Genomic DNA, 16,074 nt, shown 5'->3' on the forward strand with positions numbered 1-16,074 from the left:
AGGGACCTGGGGAAGGCAGGGAAATTTCTGCAAGTGTCCTAGGTACCACCTGCCCTCACAGCCTGGGAATCCCTGTTGGCTGTGCCCGTGTGAGTGGACAGGCCCAGGCGGGGTGTGCATGTGAGGGCAGGGGGTACCTCTGCAGGGAGCAGCTGCCACTGCCGCTCACTCCTTAAGGGCTGGGAGCTGCTGCCCAGGGCGCAGCTGGAGAGCCCAGAGTGTGGGCAAGGGCCATGCACATGGTGTGTGTGTGCATGTGTGTATCTACACGCCAGAACTGGCAGGCCCGTCCTGATGACAGCACCTGTCCCTCCCCCTGGAAGCCCACATGGAAAACCTGGGACTTGGCCCGGGGGAGCCAGGCACAGCACTTCTGGGGCCGGTTTCCACTTGAGCTGCCTAGGACAGACGCAGGCCAGGCGGCCTTGCAGCCTCCTTAAGAGCTTTTTTGGCTTCTCAGCATTGGCTTCTACCGTCCGCCTGGCGGGGAGAGGGCCCAGGTGAGGGCCGCTGGACTCCCCGCCAGCCCCGTGGGCAGCATGTGGCGTCCACAGGGCTCCCGCAGGCAGTTCTGGGGGTAATGGGGCAAGGACACTAAAATCAGAATAGATGGTATTCTCTGAAGTGTCTGTGGCACAGCACAGCAGGGGTGAGTGTGAGCTGGAGACCCCCATGGTCACAAAGCCTTCCCTGCAGCTGCAGAGACCCCACAGGGCTGGAGCCAGCCCTCACACGTGGACGCCTGCGTGGGCAGATGAGGGCTTCGCTTGGGTGTTCCTTCGTGCCCATCTGTCTCCTGCTGCCTCAGTGGCCCTGGGCTGGAGCTAACGGGCTCCTTGGTTCCACACCAGCCTGGGAGCCACCAGTGGGGTCCTCCTCACCGGTCTTCTCCCCACAGGGCGTGGAGCGCATTGACAAGCCCGGCCTGCGAAGCCTGCGCACTGCGCGGCGCCTGGAGCCAGGCATGGTGCTCACCGTGGAGCCGGGCATTTACTTCATCGACCACCTCCTGGACGAGGCCCTGGCGGACCCGGCCCGCTCCTGCTTCTTTAACCGCGACGTCCTGCAGCACTATCGTGGATTTGGTGGGGTGAGTCCTGATGGGCCCTGTGTCCTTGCTCCCGGAATACTCCCCGCCCACTGCTGCCTGTCACCTCTTTGTCCTGGGGCAGGAGCTCTAGGGGGAGGAGGGACAGTCTTGACTTCCTTGTTTAAGAAGGACCTGGCCCGCCCTTTCTCGTGTTCTGTCACCAGACCGGTGCCTCACCCCCCAACGAAGAGACATAGATTCTACATAGATTCTAGCCCCGCTCCAGGGGCTCCCATCCACCTGGCAAGGTGCAAGGGGCAAGGACAGGGTGGGCAGATGGCATGAGCAGATGGCCCCATGGGACGAGCCCTCCTCTCCGCCGTTGCCTTGAGGCCAGCCCCTTCCCTTGTGGACAGGACTGACCACTCCTCAGAAAGGGCTCCTCCCACTCAGCGGGGGCAGCCTGGAGTGGTTGGGTCTGGCCTTGTCAGCTAGCGCAGGAAGCCAGCTCAGACATACTGAACCTGTTGGTCTAACCCAGGTCCGTATAGAGGAGGACGTCGTGGTGACCGACAGTGGCACGGAGCTGCTGACCTGTGTGCCCCGCACGGTGGAGGAAATCGAAGCGTGCATGGCAGGCTCCGACAAGGCCTGTCCTCCGTCCTCTGGCCCCGAGTAGAGCCTGCCAGGCGTGCCCAGTGGGACTGGGGACCTGGCCGTGCAACCTGTCTTCACAACAGGCAGGCTGCTGATTGGCTGTCCAGCAGTAAGAGATGGTGCTCAGAAACCACGTGCCAGCATTGACGTTTGATCACACCAAATAAATGCCGGGTCCTGGGGGGAGAAACTTCTTTATTAACTTTCTGCAAGATCACATCTTAATCTGTTATGATGAAGCTTAAATGACGGTGGCTTTTAAAATGCTGATTGCAAATAATCCTATTCTTTCGTAGCCACCAAAATGTGTCTTCCTGTCATTTGTATTCTTCTGTTCTGGAAAGGAAAATTTCCAGTGTTCGCTCTCAAAAATCAAAACACAAAATGGAATTTGCAATAAAAGTTTCCTGAAATGGTCCTTTGTGCACGGCCCTCTCAGTGCTTCACCCTCGTCACTGACCCACAGAGCCTGGGGCTCAGGTCAAGCACATTGGGCGCTATCCCACTCCAGGGCTTTGCATAGGCTGAAAGGTGAATACGAACCTTTTTTGATGTGGTTACTGCCTCAAAGCTGGATTTCTGAAGGGCGCAGACGGATGTAGCATGTAAGGCACACTTATTTAAAACGTGAGATTTGCAGATTCCTTGTCTTTGACTTCCTTTTCATGCTCGACGTGCTAGCAAAGCCCACATCTGAGAGGCAGCAGAGTGAGAGGAAGGTGAGCTTTCTCCTTCCTTCCATCTGTCTCCCCTAAGTGTGAGCCCACCGACCAAACTCCACCCGGAGGCCATGAGCCATCTGGGGCCAGGGCCTGGTGCCTGCCAGTGGCATAGCACCTGTGCTCACCTGCTTGGCCAATTCTCCCAAGGGCCCCCAGAACTGCCCCAGCCCCTAAAATCGGCTTCCAGAACTGTGCACATTCCAGGTTTGTCTCCTCACAGAGCTCTCCTCCAGGAGTTTGCGCCAAGGTGAAGGGCAAGTGAGAAGAGATACCAGATGAAACCATGTGGTAGAAAACTGTAGTGCAAGCTAGAGACGTTTTGAGAAGTCATTGAAGAGTTTAGTACACACTGATTTCTTCCTATGGCAATAGCACAAAAGTGCTTGCTTGTAATGTGGCCACATTAAAACAATCTCAGTTCCAAGTCACCATTTATCTTGTTTCTTAGATTTATAACATCCAGTTAAGGCTTTCTGCTGGTGCAGATATATTCCCTAAGTGATTCCTGACATTGAGCAGTTTAAGGAATGACTGCCTTTGTGTCAGGAGTTTAGAGCTCGCCCGATATTTCTCTACCCCAGCTGCGTCTGTGGTAAGACACATTCTGGTGTCTAGAGAAGGGGTGTCCAAACTGCGGCCCGCGGGCCAACTGCGGCCCGCGATCCATTTTTTATTGGCCCGCAGAGAATTCCAAAAGTATATTTAGTTTACTTAAATAAACCAGGAGAGGCAATACGTACTTCACCTCGAGTGGCCTGGCTGTTTGTGTATTTTACCGCATATGGCCCTTGGTGAAAAAAGTTGAAAAAAGTTTGGACACCCCTGGTCTAGGGTTTCCATTTTCCCCACCCCCAGGATAAAACAAGTTCAAGTTAGGTTGAAACTCTAAATGAACCGTGTAGTTTTGTTAATTAACAAACATAGCTGAGTGTATCATACATCTTTCTCCAGACATTTCATACCAAAACTGCCCACTTCACATAAATGTTTTCTGATAATCAAGCATGTACACAAAGGAGAACAAGGAGAAATCTCAGTAATTACATGCTCTGTCCAGGAGGGACACTGGGAATGTAGATGTGACTGCTTTAGCCCAGGTTGGTAAGTCAAAGGGCATTCCTTGAAGGTGCAGGTCAGAGGTGGCCAGCAGCAGCCACCTGCGGTACCCCCCGTTCAGAGGTAGCCACCTGCCACATCTACAACCACTGTAGAAATCTGTACAACTTCAGAAATATATTAGAGACCCTTCCAGAAAGCTGTACAGCGCTAAAAGCTATTCCAAAACCCTGGAAGGGCCTATAGATTTGTTCAATAACTGACCATCTCGTGTGTGCCAAGGTCTGATAAAAGCACACTCCCTGCTTTCAGAGCCTGCGGTCTCGAGAGGCTTCACTTTAAACATGTACAAATATATCATCAGAAACAAGTGCCATGAAGGAAGGTAACAGAACTCACCTTGTCTAGGAAGCCGGGGGCGGACAGGAAGGGTTAAAAATGAAAAGCAAGAGATGAGGCCTTCCAGACATAAGGAACTGTGGTCCTAAGGCAGCCCTGGAGTAAACAGCATGGCAAAGCCCTGAAGCCAAAGCCAAGTGATGTGAGAGAATGGAAGGAAATTCCGTGGGCGAGATCAAATGGAGCCACACCACACGAAGGCTGGTTCTCCCCTGTGCAATGGGCAACGACTGAAGGTTGTGGAGAGCTTGCCATGGTCTAGGGAGACCAAGTCCAGGCAGAGAGGACAGTGGCTCTGCAAGGGTGGGAGCGGGAGGGGAAGTAGGTACAAGGGACACTGAGGAAGTAGAACTGAAAAGTGGTGACGTGGAAAGGCATCTGGCTCTAACAGGTGCTTCAAAGGGAACGACAAGACGTAGGTGTTTGGGCTATAAGTTTAACGTGTGACTGACTCACTAACAACCCCATTCTCAAGCCCGGTTCCACAACCCTAGATTCTCTAGACAGCTCTGCATGCCTTTCAGGCCGAGAGCTCTGCGAGTGGGCATGTTGCAGGAAAGGAATATTCAGTTCTCTGAGTATGTGTAAACTGCACAGGAACTCTTCAGAGACTCACAGGCAGTGAAAAAGCAGGAGGCGTAGAAGTTTTTTATTTAAAAAAGAGCTGGCACCTTCACAAATCATGTCTATAAAATGCCCTAAGACAAGTTATTGGACTCAAAATGACAACACTGATAAAAAAAAAGAAAAGAAACGGGACATACCACCCATAGAAATAATTTTACAATTTTCATTAAGCTGTAATGAGTAGACATTTCTCAAGACATGAACCTAACTGAAGGATCACAGAAGAAAAGTATCCAAACGGTATCTTCCCTTCACTCAAATCAGCTCCTTGGACTCAGGATTTATGAATTTCTTTGTATACTCTTGTCTTCATGTAAATGGAAGACTATATACATATCATAAATCGTATTGTTAAGGGAAACGCCTTACTTTGGCACTGTGGTCTTAAGAACTAATTGTCTGCCATCCTGTAAATAAAACCACTGAGGCCCTAGGTGTGGAGCGAGAACACCAATTACTGCTTCCTCTGTTCTAATAAACTTTTTTAGATCAGACCAGGTGACCAAGAATATAGAGGCACTCTATATTCGGAGAAAACTGTGTGTATCCATTAAAGGAAATCTAGACGTGGACAGAAGCACCCGTTTGTCCCCGCACCCTCACCCACCCCACTCCTGTCCTGGGCTGGGACAGAAGACAGCAGGGCACCTGCCTGCTCTTCAGAGCTGCTTACCATTTGGACTTTCTCAGTATCTAACATAAAGAAACCCACAAGGAAATACAGCCATTATTCCAAAGGTTTTTTTGTTTTTTTTTATTTCAAATTCACTGAAAGAAATAAAATTATATTTAAAAAAAAATAGAGTAATCTCACAAACTGAGGAAAGCCAGAAACAAAAAGAACAAGTACTTTTTCCTGAGAGGCAGGACTAACAGGTGTAGAATGGACTTTCTCTTTCCTAGCTTTTGTGAAACAAAATGGTTTTCCTATTTCTAAGGCATCAAAAAGCACTCGGTGCTAACTGGGTTGCACAGGTACCAAGTTTCAGGCCCTCTAATGGGGACTAAGAAACATCAAAAGTTGCTACGATTCCCTTTATTATCAAGTATGAAATTGTACATCTACTTTTTTAGGTAAATTTGAGCATTTCACACTCAGGAGTGGTCATGTGACCATGTTCTGGTCATATTTTATTAAAATCTTGCTACTTCTTGGTAAGTCCAGAATTTCTGAACTCACATCCCAGTAACTGAAAGGGGCCAGAAACCAGGAAATGCTGCTCTTGATGTCACCACCTGCAGCCAAGACCAGTCAGAAAGCACCCATCCCGGGATTCTCAGATCCAGCTAGAAATTTATAGACTAAAGCCTAATTCCTAAGCCACTGGACCTGCCAGCAAAGGCAGATCAAATCCTAATGGTTCATACATAACCTACAAAACAAAAATTACAAAAGTCATTTCACAATTCCCAAAGCTCTGAACTTATCCATTCCCCATATTTGATTTCCCTTAGTTTTATATTGATAAATTTATCAAACAAAAAACTTTCAATCCCAAACACTTCAGTAAGACAGTCAAGACAATGGTTAGCATTTTTTTTCTATGCATAAAGGACTGCTTGTGCTGATGTTTTGATTTGCATAGGTAACAAGAAAACTTGAATCTATGTTCCTAAAGTTCAGATTTTATGTTCTGATTTGAAATATGGAGTACACATTCCTGGTGATTTCCCTAAAGCTTCTTTTCTAAGATAGTTAGGTCAATTCATGTAACTGGTAACCATGAACTCCATGGAGACATCAATTTCTGAAAGATATTTTTTAGTAAATAAAATTAAAATGTCTGTAGCACCTGTTACAAAGATTCAAGTGACCTAAATGCATCTCCAAATAGGTTAATTATATAACATTGATCAGCTATTAAAGATTCAGCAGGATCTGTGGGGCTCTCCTAGTTATTCAAAACATCCATTACTAGTCAACTGATACTCCAACCAAAGTAAACTGGTGTTGGACCCTAATAGAAACCCCTATCTCCTGGCTCTATAGTGAGTTAACCCTCCTGGTAGGGTTATTCCCGCCCGTTCTCGTGAATTTTTTTGCTTTCCCGTTCCCGAGTCCCGAGAAAAGTTGGTCGGGAAATCGGGGAAATCGCCTCCTTGAACCCAGTGATACCCACAATGGGAAATAAACGTATTACTCACAATGTATCTCTTAGACATTTTTCCTATTTCTCGCTAGGGTTTTCGGGCAGGAATTTCCACCCGTTCTCGTGAAATTTTTTCGCTTTTCCGTTCCCAAATCCCGAGAAAAGTTGGTCGGGAAATCGGGAAAATCGGCTCCTTGAACCCAGTTGGTTGGTAGTATCGGCTGTCACTGTGGAAACGATTCATCGTGGAGAACAGAAAACAGTTTATATCTTGGGATTCGGGAACGGGAAAGCGAAAAAAATTCCTGAAAACAGGCGGGAAATCCTGCCCGGAAACCCTACCTCCTGGGACAGCGACTCATGGAAAATTACACTGGGCTCCTGTTACTTGCAGAAGGGGCTCCTGGCGCGCCCATGGCCTTAATAATGGCTTTGGCGAGTTTCAGGGAACTGTGATGTCTTCTGCCCAGAAGAGCAGACAGCACTCTTCTACCAATCCAAGGGTACAACTTGAGTTACACGCTAGTTACATTGTCCCAGTCCTACCATGAAACAGCCATGTGGCCAAAAATGACCATGTTCAATAAGATACCTGGTAACACAAACTTTTTAATCAGACATGACTCTGTCTCTTGTCACCAGGCCAGGCACCAAAACAAAATAACAAAAAAAACAAAAAAAAACCCAACCCTACAAATCCAACAAATTTGAGCTAGAATTGTGCTTTAAAAAAAAAAAAAGTCAAGGACAATCAACACTACCAACATTGATATAAACCAGACTAGAGAATCTCAACTTTAGTGATTGCCATTTTTTATTCTCAACAAAAATGTCAATATCCTGAGTTTTATGACTATTTTCTTTCTAAAATAATTTATGGGACATAAGAGCATAAAATAACTAAACAGAAGTAGTGGTACAAAAAGTCTAGAAGAACAGCCCACAAAAATATAAAAAGATGTATTTAAGCAAAATAAATTAAAGGTTAAACCTTACACTTTCAAGTTTTCTTAGACTTATTTTGGGAGATCGCATGGAGTTGATGATGCATTTTTCTAATAATCAGTTGGTCAAGATCAAACACCAAATGATCCTTCACAAGAAATTTTTGCCTTTGAAAATCATGGCCCCATTGATGATATCTGAACACAGGAGAAACTACATGCTGAATTAATATTCCAAATCCTAATCAGTAGCTTGTGTGATCAAACTGTTAAGAGATTTTGTTTACTAACTTGGCTGTCAAAATAGTATTTAAAAAAAGATGCTTACTTTCTAGCATCTGCAGAAACTAAAATTTTGATAACACAGGTTTGTCTAAACTATTGGGTTGTTTTGGAGTGTTGTTTAGGATACCAAAAAAATGCCATTCAAATACCCAAAGGTATCCCAAAAGTATAATTCCAATATGCTTTACTTTTATTTTTTTTTAAAAACCTATTTGCTTACTAAACGTTATTTATATTTTTAAACCAATTGGCTCCATACTCCCTTTAAAATGCAATGGTGTTTCTTTATTTAACCTGACATCACTATTCAAAAACTTGTACTTGTTGGAGAAAACAGTACTAATTATGCTAAACCAAGGTTTATGCTATACATAAAATCACTCCAAATTACAAAGTAATTGGTTTCTACAGCCTAAGGATTTTTACTACTTAAACTTAGAATAAAATTACAGATTAACAGATGGCAACTTTTCTTAATCCAATTAACCATAGCCATTAAAACCAACCAAGAACCTTCTACATGGCCTACCAGTTCCCCATTCCTTCTGCCAACGTAAAAAAGCATTTCTTAGGAAGTCAGGATTTATTAAGAACATCAAGGTCCAGGTTTTTTTTTTTTTTCTTTTACCATATACCTTAAAAACGTGTTTCTTTAGCCCCACAAAAATCCGTATCATTTAAAACCAGATACTCGAATTACATGGCTAATATTTTTAGCTAATCAACTCTTCAGTGCTGATCCTAGAAAACAACCTTCAATGGATCTTTGAACAAAGGAACAAGACAGTGGTCAGCCATTGATATGAATGGTGTAGTCACACCTTTAACGTTCAAGCCACAAGTTGTGAAGTTTGGAAGGGGTGAGGCCTACTGTCCTGCATTATCAGAATTTGTCATATTTTCAGTGCTACTGGGTTGCACGTTGTCTGCAAGGTTGTGTGCATGCTCAAGGAACAAATCTTTCAGTACGCTTAATTCCTTAGTCAGTAATTTAATTTTTGCTTCCAACCGTTCATTCTCTTCCTTGAGCTGATTCACTCTCTGCAGTGTATCCTGTGCTTTCTGCTTGCTTTTCAACCGACTCTTTTTCACAGCCATGTTGTTCCTCTCTCTGCGCTGACGATACTCATCACTGTTTCGATCCATGGGTGAACTCTTTTTGCTTTGCTTGCTTGGAGGTACAGCCTTGCCTCCTCCCCCAGGGCCAGCGGGCACCAGCTGAGGAACCTGCTGTAAGCCGCTGGCATGAGCCGGAGTATGAATAACACTTATTCCATTCACTCCAGGAGTACTGTTCTGCTGTGATAACTTGCTCATTTGGGCACGCTCCCTTGCCAACACAGAACAGGCAGAAATGAGGGCAAGGTGATCAATGGATTCCACTCTACACTGCCAAGAAATCTTCACATATACCTAGTTAAGGAATAAATTGCATTAAAATATTTGAAATGACAAGATCAAATGAGATTAAACTCGCATGTACTTAATGGCAGACCAACATTAACTGATTATGCTGAGAGAAGTCTACGCAACTGCCAACCGTTGCAGTGTTTCAGAAGTCTAAATCATTTAATTGAGACAGGTAGGTTAGTACAGAAGCACCGCCAGGCCAAATTCAGCCCACCTGAACCCCTGAGGGTACTGCCCATCTGTGATTGTTTTCAAAAATGGGAGGGAAAACAAAAGAATACCACTAATTAGGTAGCACATATGAACTAATAGCACTTGGCAATCTGCCAGAGAAATTTGAGATGTTTGGGTTAAACATGGAAAAGTTGAGTTCAATTATGATAGAAGAGACACCTGCAGTGAAAGGGGGCAAAGTTTCAATTGTTGAATCAAGTCAAACAGAATGCTGTAGGGGAGCCCAGCGCCCAGTATCTATCAGGAACGCTGTGATGACCACATGTTCTTTATTCCCATATGCAGCGAGTGAGTCATCAAGGACTTGCCAAAATTTTCTCCCAGAGCAAATCTTTATGGGATCTTTTGAAAAGGTATTTTCACTTGTTTTTTATTTTTTCATTGACCTCAAATGATAGTTTACAGAGATTTCCTAAGTTAGCTCCTTGGATCACAGCTTTAGGATTGCTGAAGGCACCCAATTTGCTTGCCCATCTCATCATGCTTCTAATAGTGTTTTTTTTTCCTTCTTGACACAATTCAAAAACACAGCTACGCCGTCAACCTAAAACCACGAGGAAAGAAACAGAAGCGCTAATGATGCATCCAAGGGAGGGCAAGTACCGGGACTGGGGCTAGACTGACCGGGCAGCCGCAGAGCCTGCCCCCACTTCATGCTGCTGAAGGCACTCAGAGGACATGTGACTGCAATGCGGCCTGCAGAAATGAAGGCAGTTTCAGAAACGAGTCACACTTGCCTTACTATAAATCAGCTAGGGCACTACAACTGCCTCAAGATGTGTCAAAGCCATACCGATCCTGTCATCATAAAGCCATCCCAAGGCAAACTGACTAAGCTGAGTGAACCATGTCTACCAAGAAGTCACAGCGCTCTTAAAAATTTAGAAAGCAGTGTTATGAACCATAAAACTATTCAGTTCTCTTTTCACAAAACTGCTAAAACTACATCATGGAAAACAACCTGGAGCCACAATTATGAAATGCCTCACTGAGCTCGGCACAGCTAAGAAAAGCTGTTAGTAAACACCAGTAGCTTCACCCAAATCTTTAGCCAGGCATTTCAGTATAAACACTGTCTATTTGCCTGCTTTTTTAAATCTTTGCTTTTAAAAAGTCCATATAGCGTTACTTCCCATTGCTTTTAAAGCCATGCAGGCAGTCCTGAGCTAATGGGTCATCTGTTCTCACACCAGCACTACGGCAAGACAGCAAGCCTCCTTCCAAGCCATGACGGGTCTCTACTCCAAATCTACCCTCAGTAATGGACACTTCACAATTTCCTGATAATTTACTGTCTATTTTTTCTCCCAGTTAACTGGCAGGTTAGTATTAATTTGAGCCACCTTTACCACGAACCATCTACACTACTGCTTACCTATTTGGTGTAAAGCGAACATAAATGTTTTACTCAATTTTTAAGAACTCTTTTAATTTAACACCTCTTCTGGGATCCTCTTAACAATTACAACCATGTTATCTTATTTATCTCTTTTATTTTTCATATACCAATTATATATTTAGCTTTAAAGCGAATCTCTATTATAGTTAACTCAGCGATAACAGTGATCTAAAGTACAAACCAGGAAACAGGTCAATCCTTGTCTTGGCTCTGGCTCTCCATTTCACTTTGGACAAATCCCTTCCTTTCTGTGAGCCTCGATTTCCCCCTCTGCAAATGGGGGATATAGAATGGTAAAATGCCTTCCAGCTCTGACAATATAGCATGAACTTCATTCAGTAACTAAAAACGCTTGTGAAACTCCAAACTCAGTGATGTTCATGCCCATTTTTGTACCCAAAGATAGGGTAGGGCTCTTTTATGTCAATCTGACCCATCGGGCCAAGGTAGTAGGCTGAATATAGTAGGCGAGGTTTTGAAAATGAGCCCTTTGTCTTGAAAAACAAAGACTCATCAAAATGGTAAATAGTAAGAAAGGGAAACTTGGAGATAATTTTAAAAACTCCAAATTTTTTTTTTTTAAAGCTCTTCAACCAAAGAGAAGCCAAGATAAAGTGAAGAGATAGTCATCAAGGAAAATGAACCAAATAAAAAGTCAGAGAACTAAGTGGTCTGAAAGACTTAAGTCCAAACAGATTATCAATTTTATTTTTACACTGAGCACACAGCTGCCTCTACAAGTTACCCATTTTACAGTTTACACTGCCATTAGCGCTTCTGTTCCTTCCACAAACATTTGAGCACCTACCATGTGTAAAAAAATAAGTTAATTTCAAATCTGGATATTCAACTGTAAATGAAAGTCTGGTTCCTATGCGGACAAATACTATTACAAAGTTCAGTCTACAGGAAGCAGGGTGGCGCCTTGTTTCCTTCCATGTGAATCACTCAAGCAGGAAGCAGTAGAAAAACTGAAGAACAGTAGTGCTCAAAGCGCGGTCCTTGGACCAGTGACATCATCATTTGGAAATTGTTAGACGTACAAATTTTCAGGCTGCCCCAGATCTAGGAAATCAGGAATAGGGCCGAGCAAACTTGTTTTAACAGGACCTCCAAGAGATTCTGATGACACTGAAGTTTGGGAGCCACTGCTGCAGATTAACAATAGATCTTAAGAAAGATGGACTAAGTGGGCAACATTTTTTAAACTTCAGCTTTCTTAATTCAAGTAATGTTCATTCAAATCAGTAACACGCTGAAAACTAAGAATGTTAGAATGTAAAACAAAATCAAATTTTTCTTAAGTTCCATTTGGGAAAATAAACCTGTCAAGAATTTTCCTCGGGGCGGCTGGTTAGCTCAGTTGGTTAGAGCGTGGGGCCTCTTAACAACAAGGTTGCTGGTTCGATCCCCACATGGGCCACTGTGAACTGCGCCCTCCACAACTAGATTGAAACAACTACTTGACTTGGAGCTGATCCTGGAAAAACACACTTAAATAAAATAAAAAAGTTAAAAAAAAAAAAAAAAAAAGCATTTTCCTTAATCCCCTTGTCTTTCTTTTTCACGTACACAATCAAATATTCCTCCCTGGTTCCCCCAAATAAATTTTTCATTCAAATTTCCTCAGTGAAGGTCTATACTCCAAAATATTCATAGATGTTTCTCCTTTGCTCCAAATCTGTTCAATCACGGGTACAGGACAATTCTACCCACCCCACTCCACCCCACAAAACACCTCACATCCACCATCCCTCTCCATCCCCATGACACAGAATTACCTCAGGCTGACATCATCTCTCAGGGGCACTAGTCTCCTCTGGTTTAGCAGTGATCCCTCCAAACACTGTCTCCAGAGCAATCTCACACTCAAACTTGTGTGTCACACCCTCTTGCTGAAAATTCTTCTGTGGCTCCAACATACAGGATCAAATCCAAGGTATTAACCCTCTCTCCAAACCCTACTCCCTTACCCTTCACACCTCAATGATACTAAACCACTATCAGTCCCCTAAATGGTCCGTGCTTTCTTTGTGCTTCTGTCCAATTCGTTCCCCCCATTTCTTTGTCAACACCAGCCCTACAGCATGTCTCCCTGTAGACTAACCTCGAGGCAAGACTGTCTTCATCTCCACATACCCAGCATCTAGTGCAGGGCTAGGTATATAATGGTGATGCTCAAGAAGTATTTGTTGAATACAGGATCAAAAGGCTAAGAGAAAACATGTATTTTTATAAATGTCGTATAAAAATGAGACTCTCTAGCTTTAAAATCTCTTAAAACAATTGCAATTAAATCAAGAGTTATTAAGATACCATGGTCTTACTACCTAAAGTTCTTGGTCTTTCTTAAAGGTGTACAGGAAAATAAAAACACGCTACCTCAAGTCCCCAGTCTATACAGTGACTGTGTTCATTCTTGTCTGGTCTTTGCTTCATGTCAGTTGAGAGCCTTCATTTTCTACTTTGCCCCGTTGTTTTCCAATTAATAATGTCAAGTTCTTAGACATGTGTTGCCAGGATCTGACAACTCTGTACTACAAGTGAAGTCAAAAGCAAGCCAAGTCAACAGACACCCAAATGAGCAGTATTTCTATTTAGTTACCACTGCTTGCTTCATGACCCAAAATAGGGGTCCATGAAAGAGGGTCCATCCCTTCAGGGAGTACATAAGTATGAGAAGCAAATGTATGTTCATTTGTCTTTTTTTAATGTCATTTTTTAAATCCACTTTTGGTTTGATTTACAACATACAAAACATAGTATACACACATTGTTTATAAATATACACCTGTTAGTACGTCGTGTTCTTTTTTTTATTGATAGGCCTGGAAAGCCAAAAAGGTAGGAGATCAATGTACCTACCAGTACAAGAACCCATGAAGTGTCCCCTCCCAAGAATACACAATAAACCTGGAATTGCGGCTACGTGCATTTACCATTACTGTGATCAGGTGAGGCAATCTTAGAACAGAAGACCAAATTCAGCCCCATGAGGTCCTATTTGTCTTTACCAAGGACTCACCATGTGCTATTTAAATCCCTAGGGATGAAACCACCTCTCCATGATCAGACAACCTTGCTGACAGTCATGACATGTGTTCTTGAGAATTTAAAGGATATTCTGGGGGGGGGGGGGGAAATGTGGGTTTCCACCTTTTTTTTTTTTACAGCAGGTATTAAAAATGACTGAATCAGCCAAGTGTGCCCACCAGAAGCAGGAATCAAGAAATTGAAAAATTCAGCTCCCTAGCATTCTATAATTATTTAACCTGGTTTACAGTAAGTTCTTCCAGAAATATTCCACTTTAAGAATAGCTTATCCCAAGTATTACTGAAGTGGTAATAACGGACCAGATTTTAACTTTTAAATATCAAGAACTTTTAGATGCAGAGCTTCTTAGTAAATCAAGCCCTTATAGTATCTGACTTCAAAAATTTCTTTGGGAGTCACATAGCCTATCTGAATTAAAGGACAATCTCTTCAAATAAGGATTCAACTGAGTGTAGGCTCAGAGACAGAACACCAATTTCTGTGCAACCCACAAATGTTAAAACCTTTCTGCAACTAACACATTTTAAGATGCCAGATTAAGCATAAACCTCAGACAAGAGGAAAACCAAACAGTTACACCTTCTGAAGAAAAAAAAAACATACAAGCCTACTGGGAAAAACAGATTACCGTTCCCCTCAAACCTGCTAATCCATCCTCTCCATCTTAGACACACACCTCTTCTAGATATTTTCCTTACTGTGCTCCCTCCACTGAGCTAAGGAAGCAATTCATTTCCTGCCATTCTCTTTACTATTCAACTCGTGGTGGTTGCATATTCATCTCACCTATGTTCCCCAGTAAACTGCAGGGTATTCAAACTGTAGCTCCACAAGTGAGCATAATAGTATTTCTGTAAAGTCACGTAGGTAAAATACCAACTGGCTCCCCTGGCTACTTTATCACTCTATTAACTTCTGAACAGAATTCTCGACGACTCCACACTGAGCAGTTTTGGCGGGTCAGACAACATCCCATGTAACACTAAAATAGGATATGGTCCACCTCCTGCTATTCTGGGAACACCCTTATCCCCAGGGGCCAATACGAGCCTGGCTTGTTACAACTACACGTTTCACAGAGGGCCAGGGTTTGGAGTGGGCGCCCCTCGTCTTTCATCCCGTCTAGGGCCGGCGATGAGGGGCGCCCGGGAGAGGGGCGCCCGGGGTCGGCGGGTGGCGCCGCGGCGCTGGGCGGCGGCCAGGGATGAGCTCAGCGTCCCCGCCGGGTGTTGCCGGCAGGTTGCATCAGACGCCGCGCGGGGCCGCCGCCCGCGCCGCGGGCCGCGCGGGGCCTTCCCGGCTAGCCGGCCGCCTCCGGCCTGGCCAGGTCTCCTCGGGCCGGGCCCGCGCCCACGCGAGCAGCCGGCTCGGCCGCGGCCTCCTCCTCCCTCAGCCCGCCCGCCAGCCCGCGGCCTCCATACCTGAGCCTCCGGCCCGCCCGCCCCCAGGCGGCCTCCACTCCGAGCGGCCCCGCGTGGCGCGGCCCGACCCGACCCAGGCCTCGCAGCCCACGAGTCAGCGAGGAGGAGCAATAGTTACGAAACCCGCAGCCTCCGCCCGTTCCGCCGCCGCCGCCGCCGCCGCCACCGGCTTCCCCTAGTCGCCAGGGCCGCGCGCGCTACCGCCGCCGCCACAACCAATGGAAGCGCCGGCTTGCAGGCGACTCGCCCTCCCCTCGCGACGGGCAGCGCCGCCAGCCAATCGTGAGTGGCCTGGCTGCGGGAGGCGGGCACGTGGCGGAGGCGTTGGCCTCGGCCGGTGGGGCTGGCGGGCGTGGCGGGAGCAGATGGTTACTCGCAGCGCCGCCCGTGGTCCCTCGGCCGTTCGCGTGGGTCGGCGGCCCAGAGTGGTAAACCCCCGCTGTGAGACAGGCTCTGTGGAAGTTGGAGAAGCGTAGCTTTGTGAAGGCAACACTTGTCTTTGGAAAGCGCAATGTCCTAAGATGATTGAATCACCGAGTTCTTTTTTGGTTTCACCATGTCCTGGGGCGTCCCTCACAGGGACAGTTTCCCAGAACGACCCACCAGAGTCGCTTCCCAGGACGTGGGGCCCGCCGCTGACGCCTGACCTCCGACGGACCCGGGCCCCTCGGATGGGAACCTGGAGAGAAGTCCTGGACCTCACGGCTATGAAGACAACTGCGGACTTGAAAAACGAAGGAAGCAA

The 16,074-nt window shown here is 45.5% G+C and overlaps 2 protein-coding genes across 2 annotated transcripts in view; one reads left to right on the forward strand and one right to left on the reverse strand.

Annotated features, from left to right (window-relative positions):
- PEPD (peptidase D) overlaps positions 1 to 2,104 on the forward strand; it is a 111,152-nt gene extending 109,048 nt beyond the window's left edge. Inside the window, exons 14-15 of the mRNA XM_019742726.3 lie at positions 899 to 1,090; positions 1,572 to 2,104. Of these exons, the coding sequence (XP_019598285.2) occupies positions 899 to 1,090; positions 1,572 to 1,709 (330 nt within the window). The 3' untranslated portion in view covers positions 1,710 to 2,104. The remainder of the gene's footprint in view (positions 1 to 898; positions 1,091 to 1,571) is intronic.
- Positions 2,105 to 8,208: 6,104 nt separating this feature from the next.
- CEBPG (CCAAT enhancer binding protein gamma) lies at positions 8,209 to 15,465 on the reverse strand. Its single transcript, XM_074314421.2, has 2 exons — positions 15,330 to 15,465; positions 8,209 to 9,223 (listed from the first exon to the last, which is right to left on the reverse strand). The coding sequence occupies exon 2, from the start codon at positions 9,125 to 9,127 to the stop codon at positions 8,678 to 8,680; it is 450 nt and encodes a 149-aa protein (XP_074170522.2). The 5' UTR covers positions 9,128 to 9,223; positions 15,330 to 15,465; the 3' UTR covers positions 8,209 to 8,677.
- Positions 15,466 to 16,074: the final 609 nt, after the last annotated feature.

This window comes from Rhinolophus sinicus, chromosome 8 (assembly GCF_057876585.1).
Source record: "Rhinolophus sinicus isolate RSI-liver-muscle chromosome 8, RSI-T2T, whole genome shotgun sequence".
Classification (NCBI taxonomy): domain Eukaryota; kingdom Metazoa; phylum Chordata; class Mammalia; order Chiroptera; family Rhinolophidae; genus Rhinolophus; species Rhinolophus sinicus.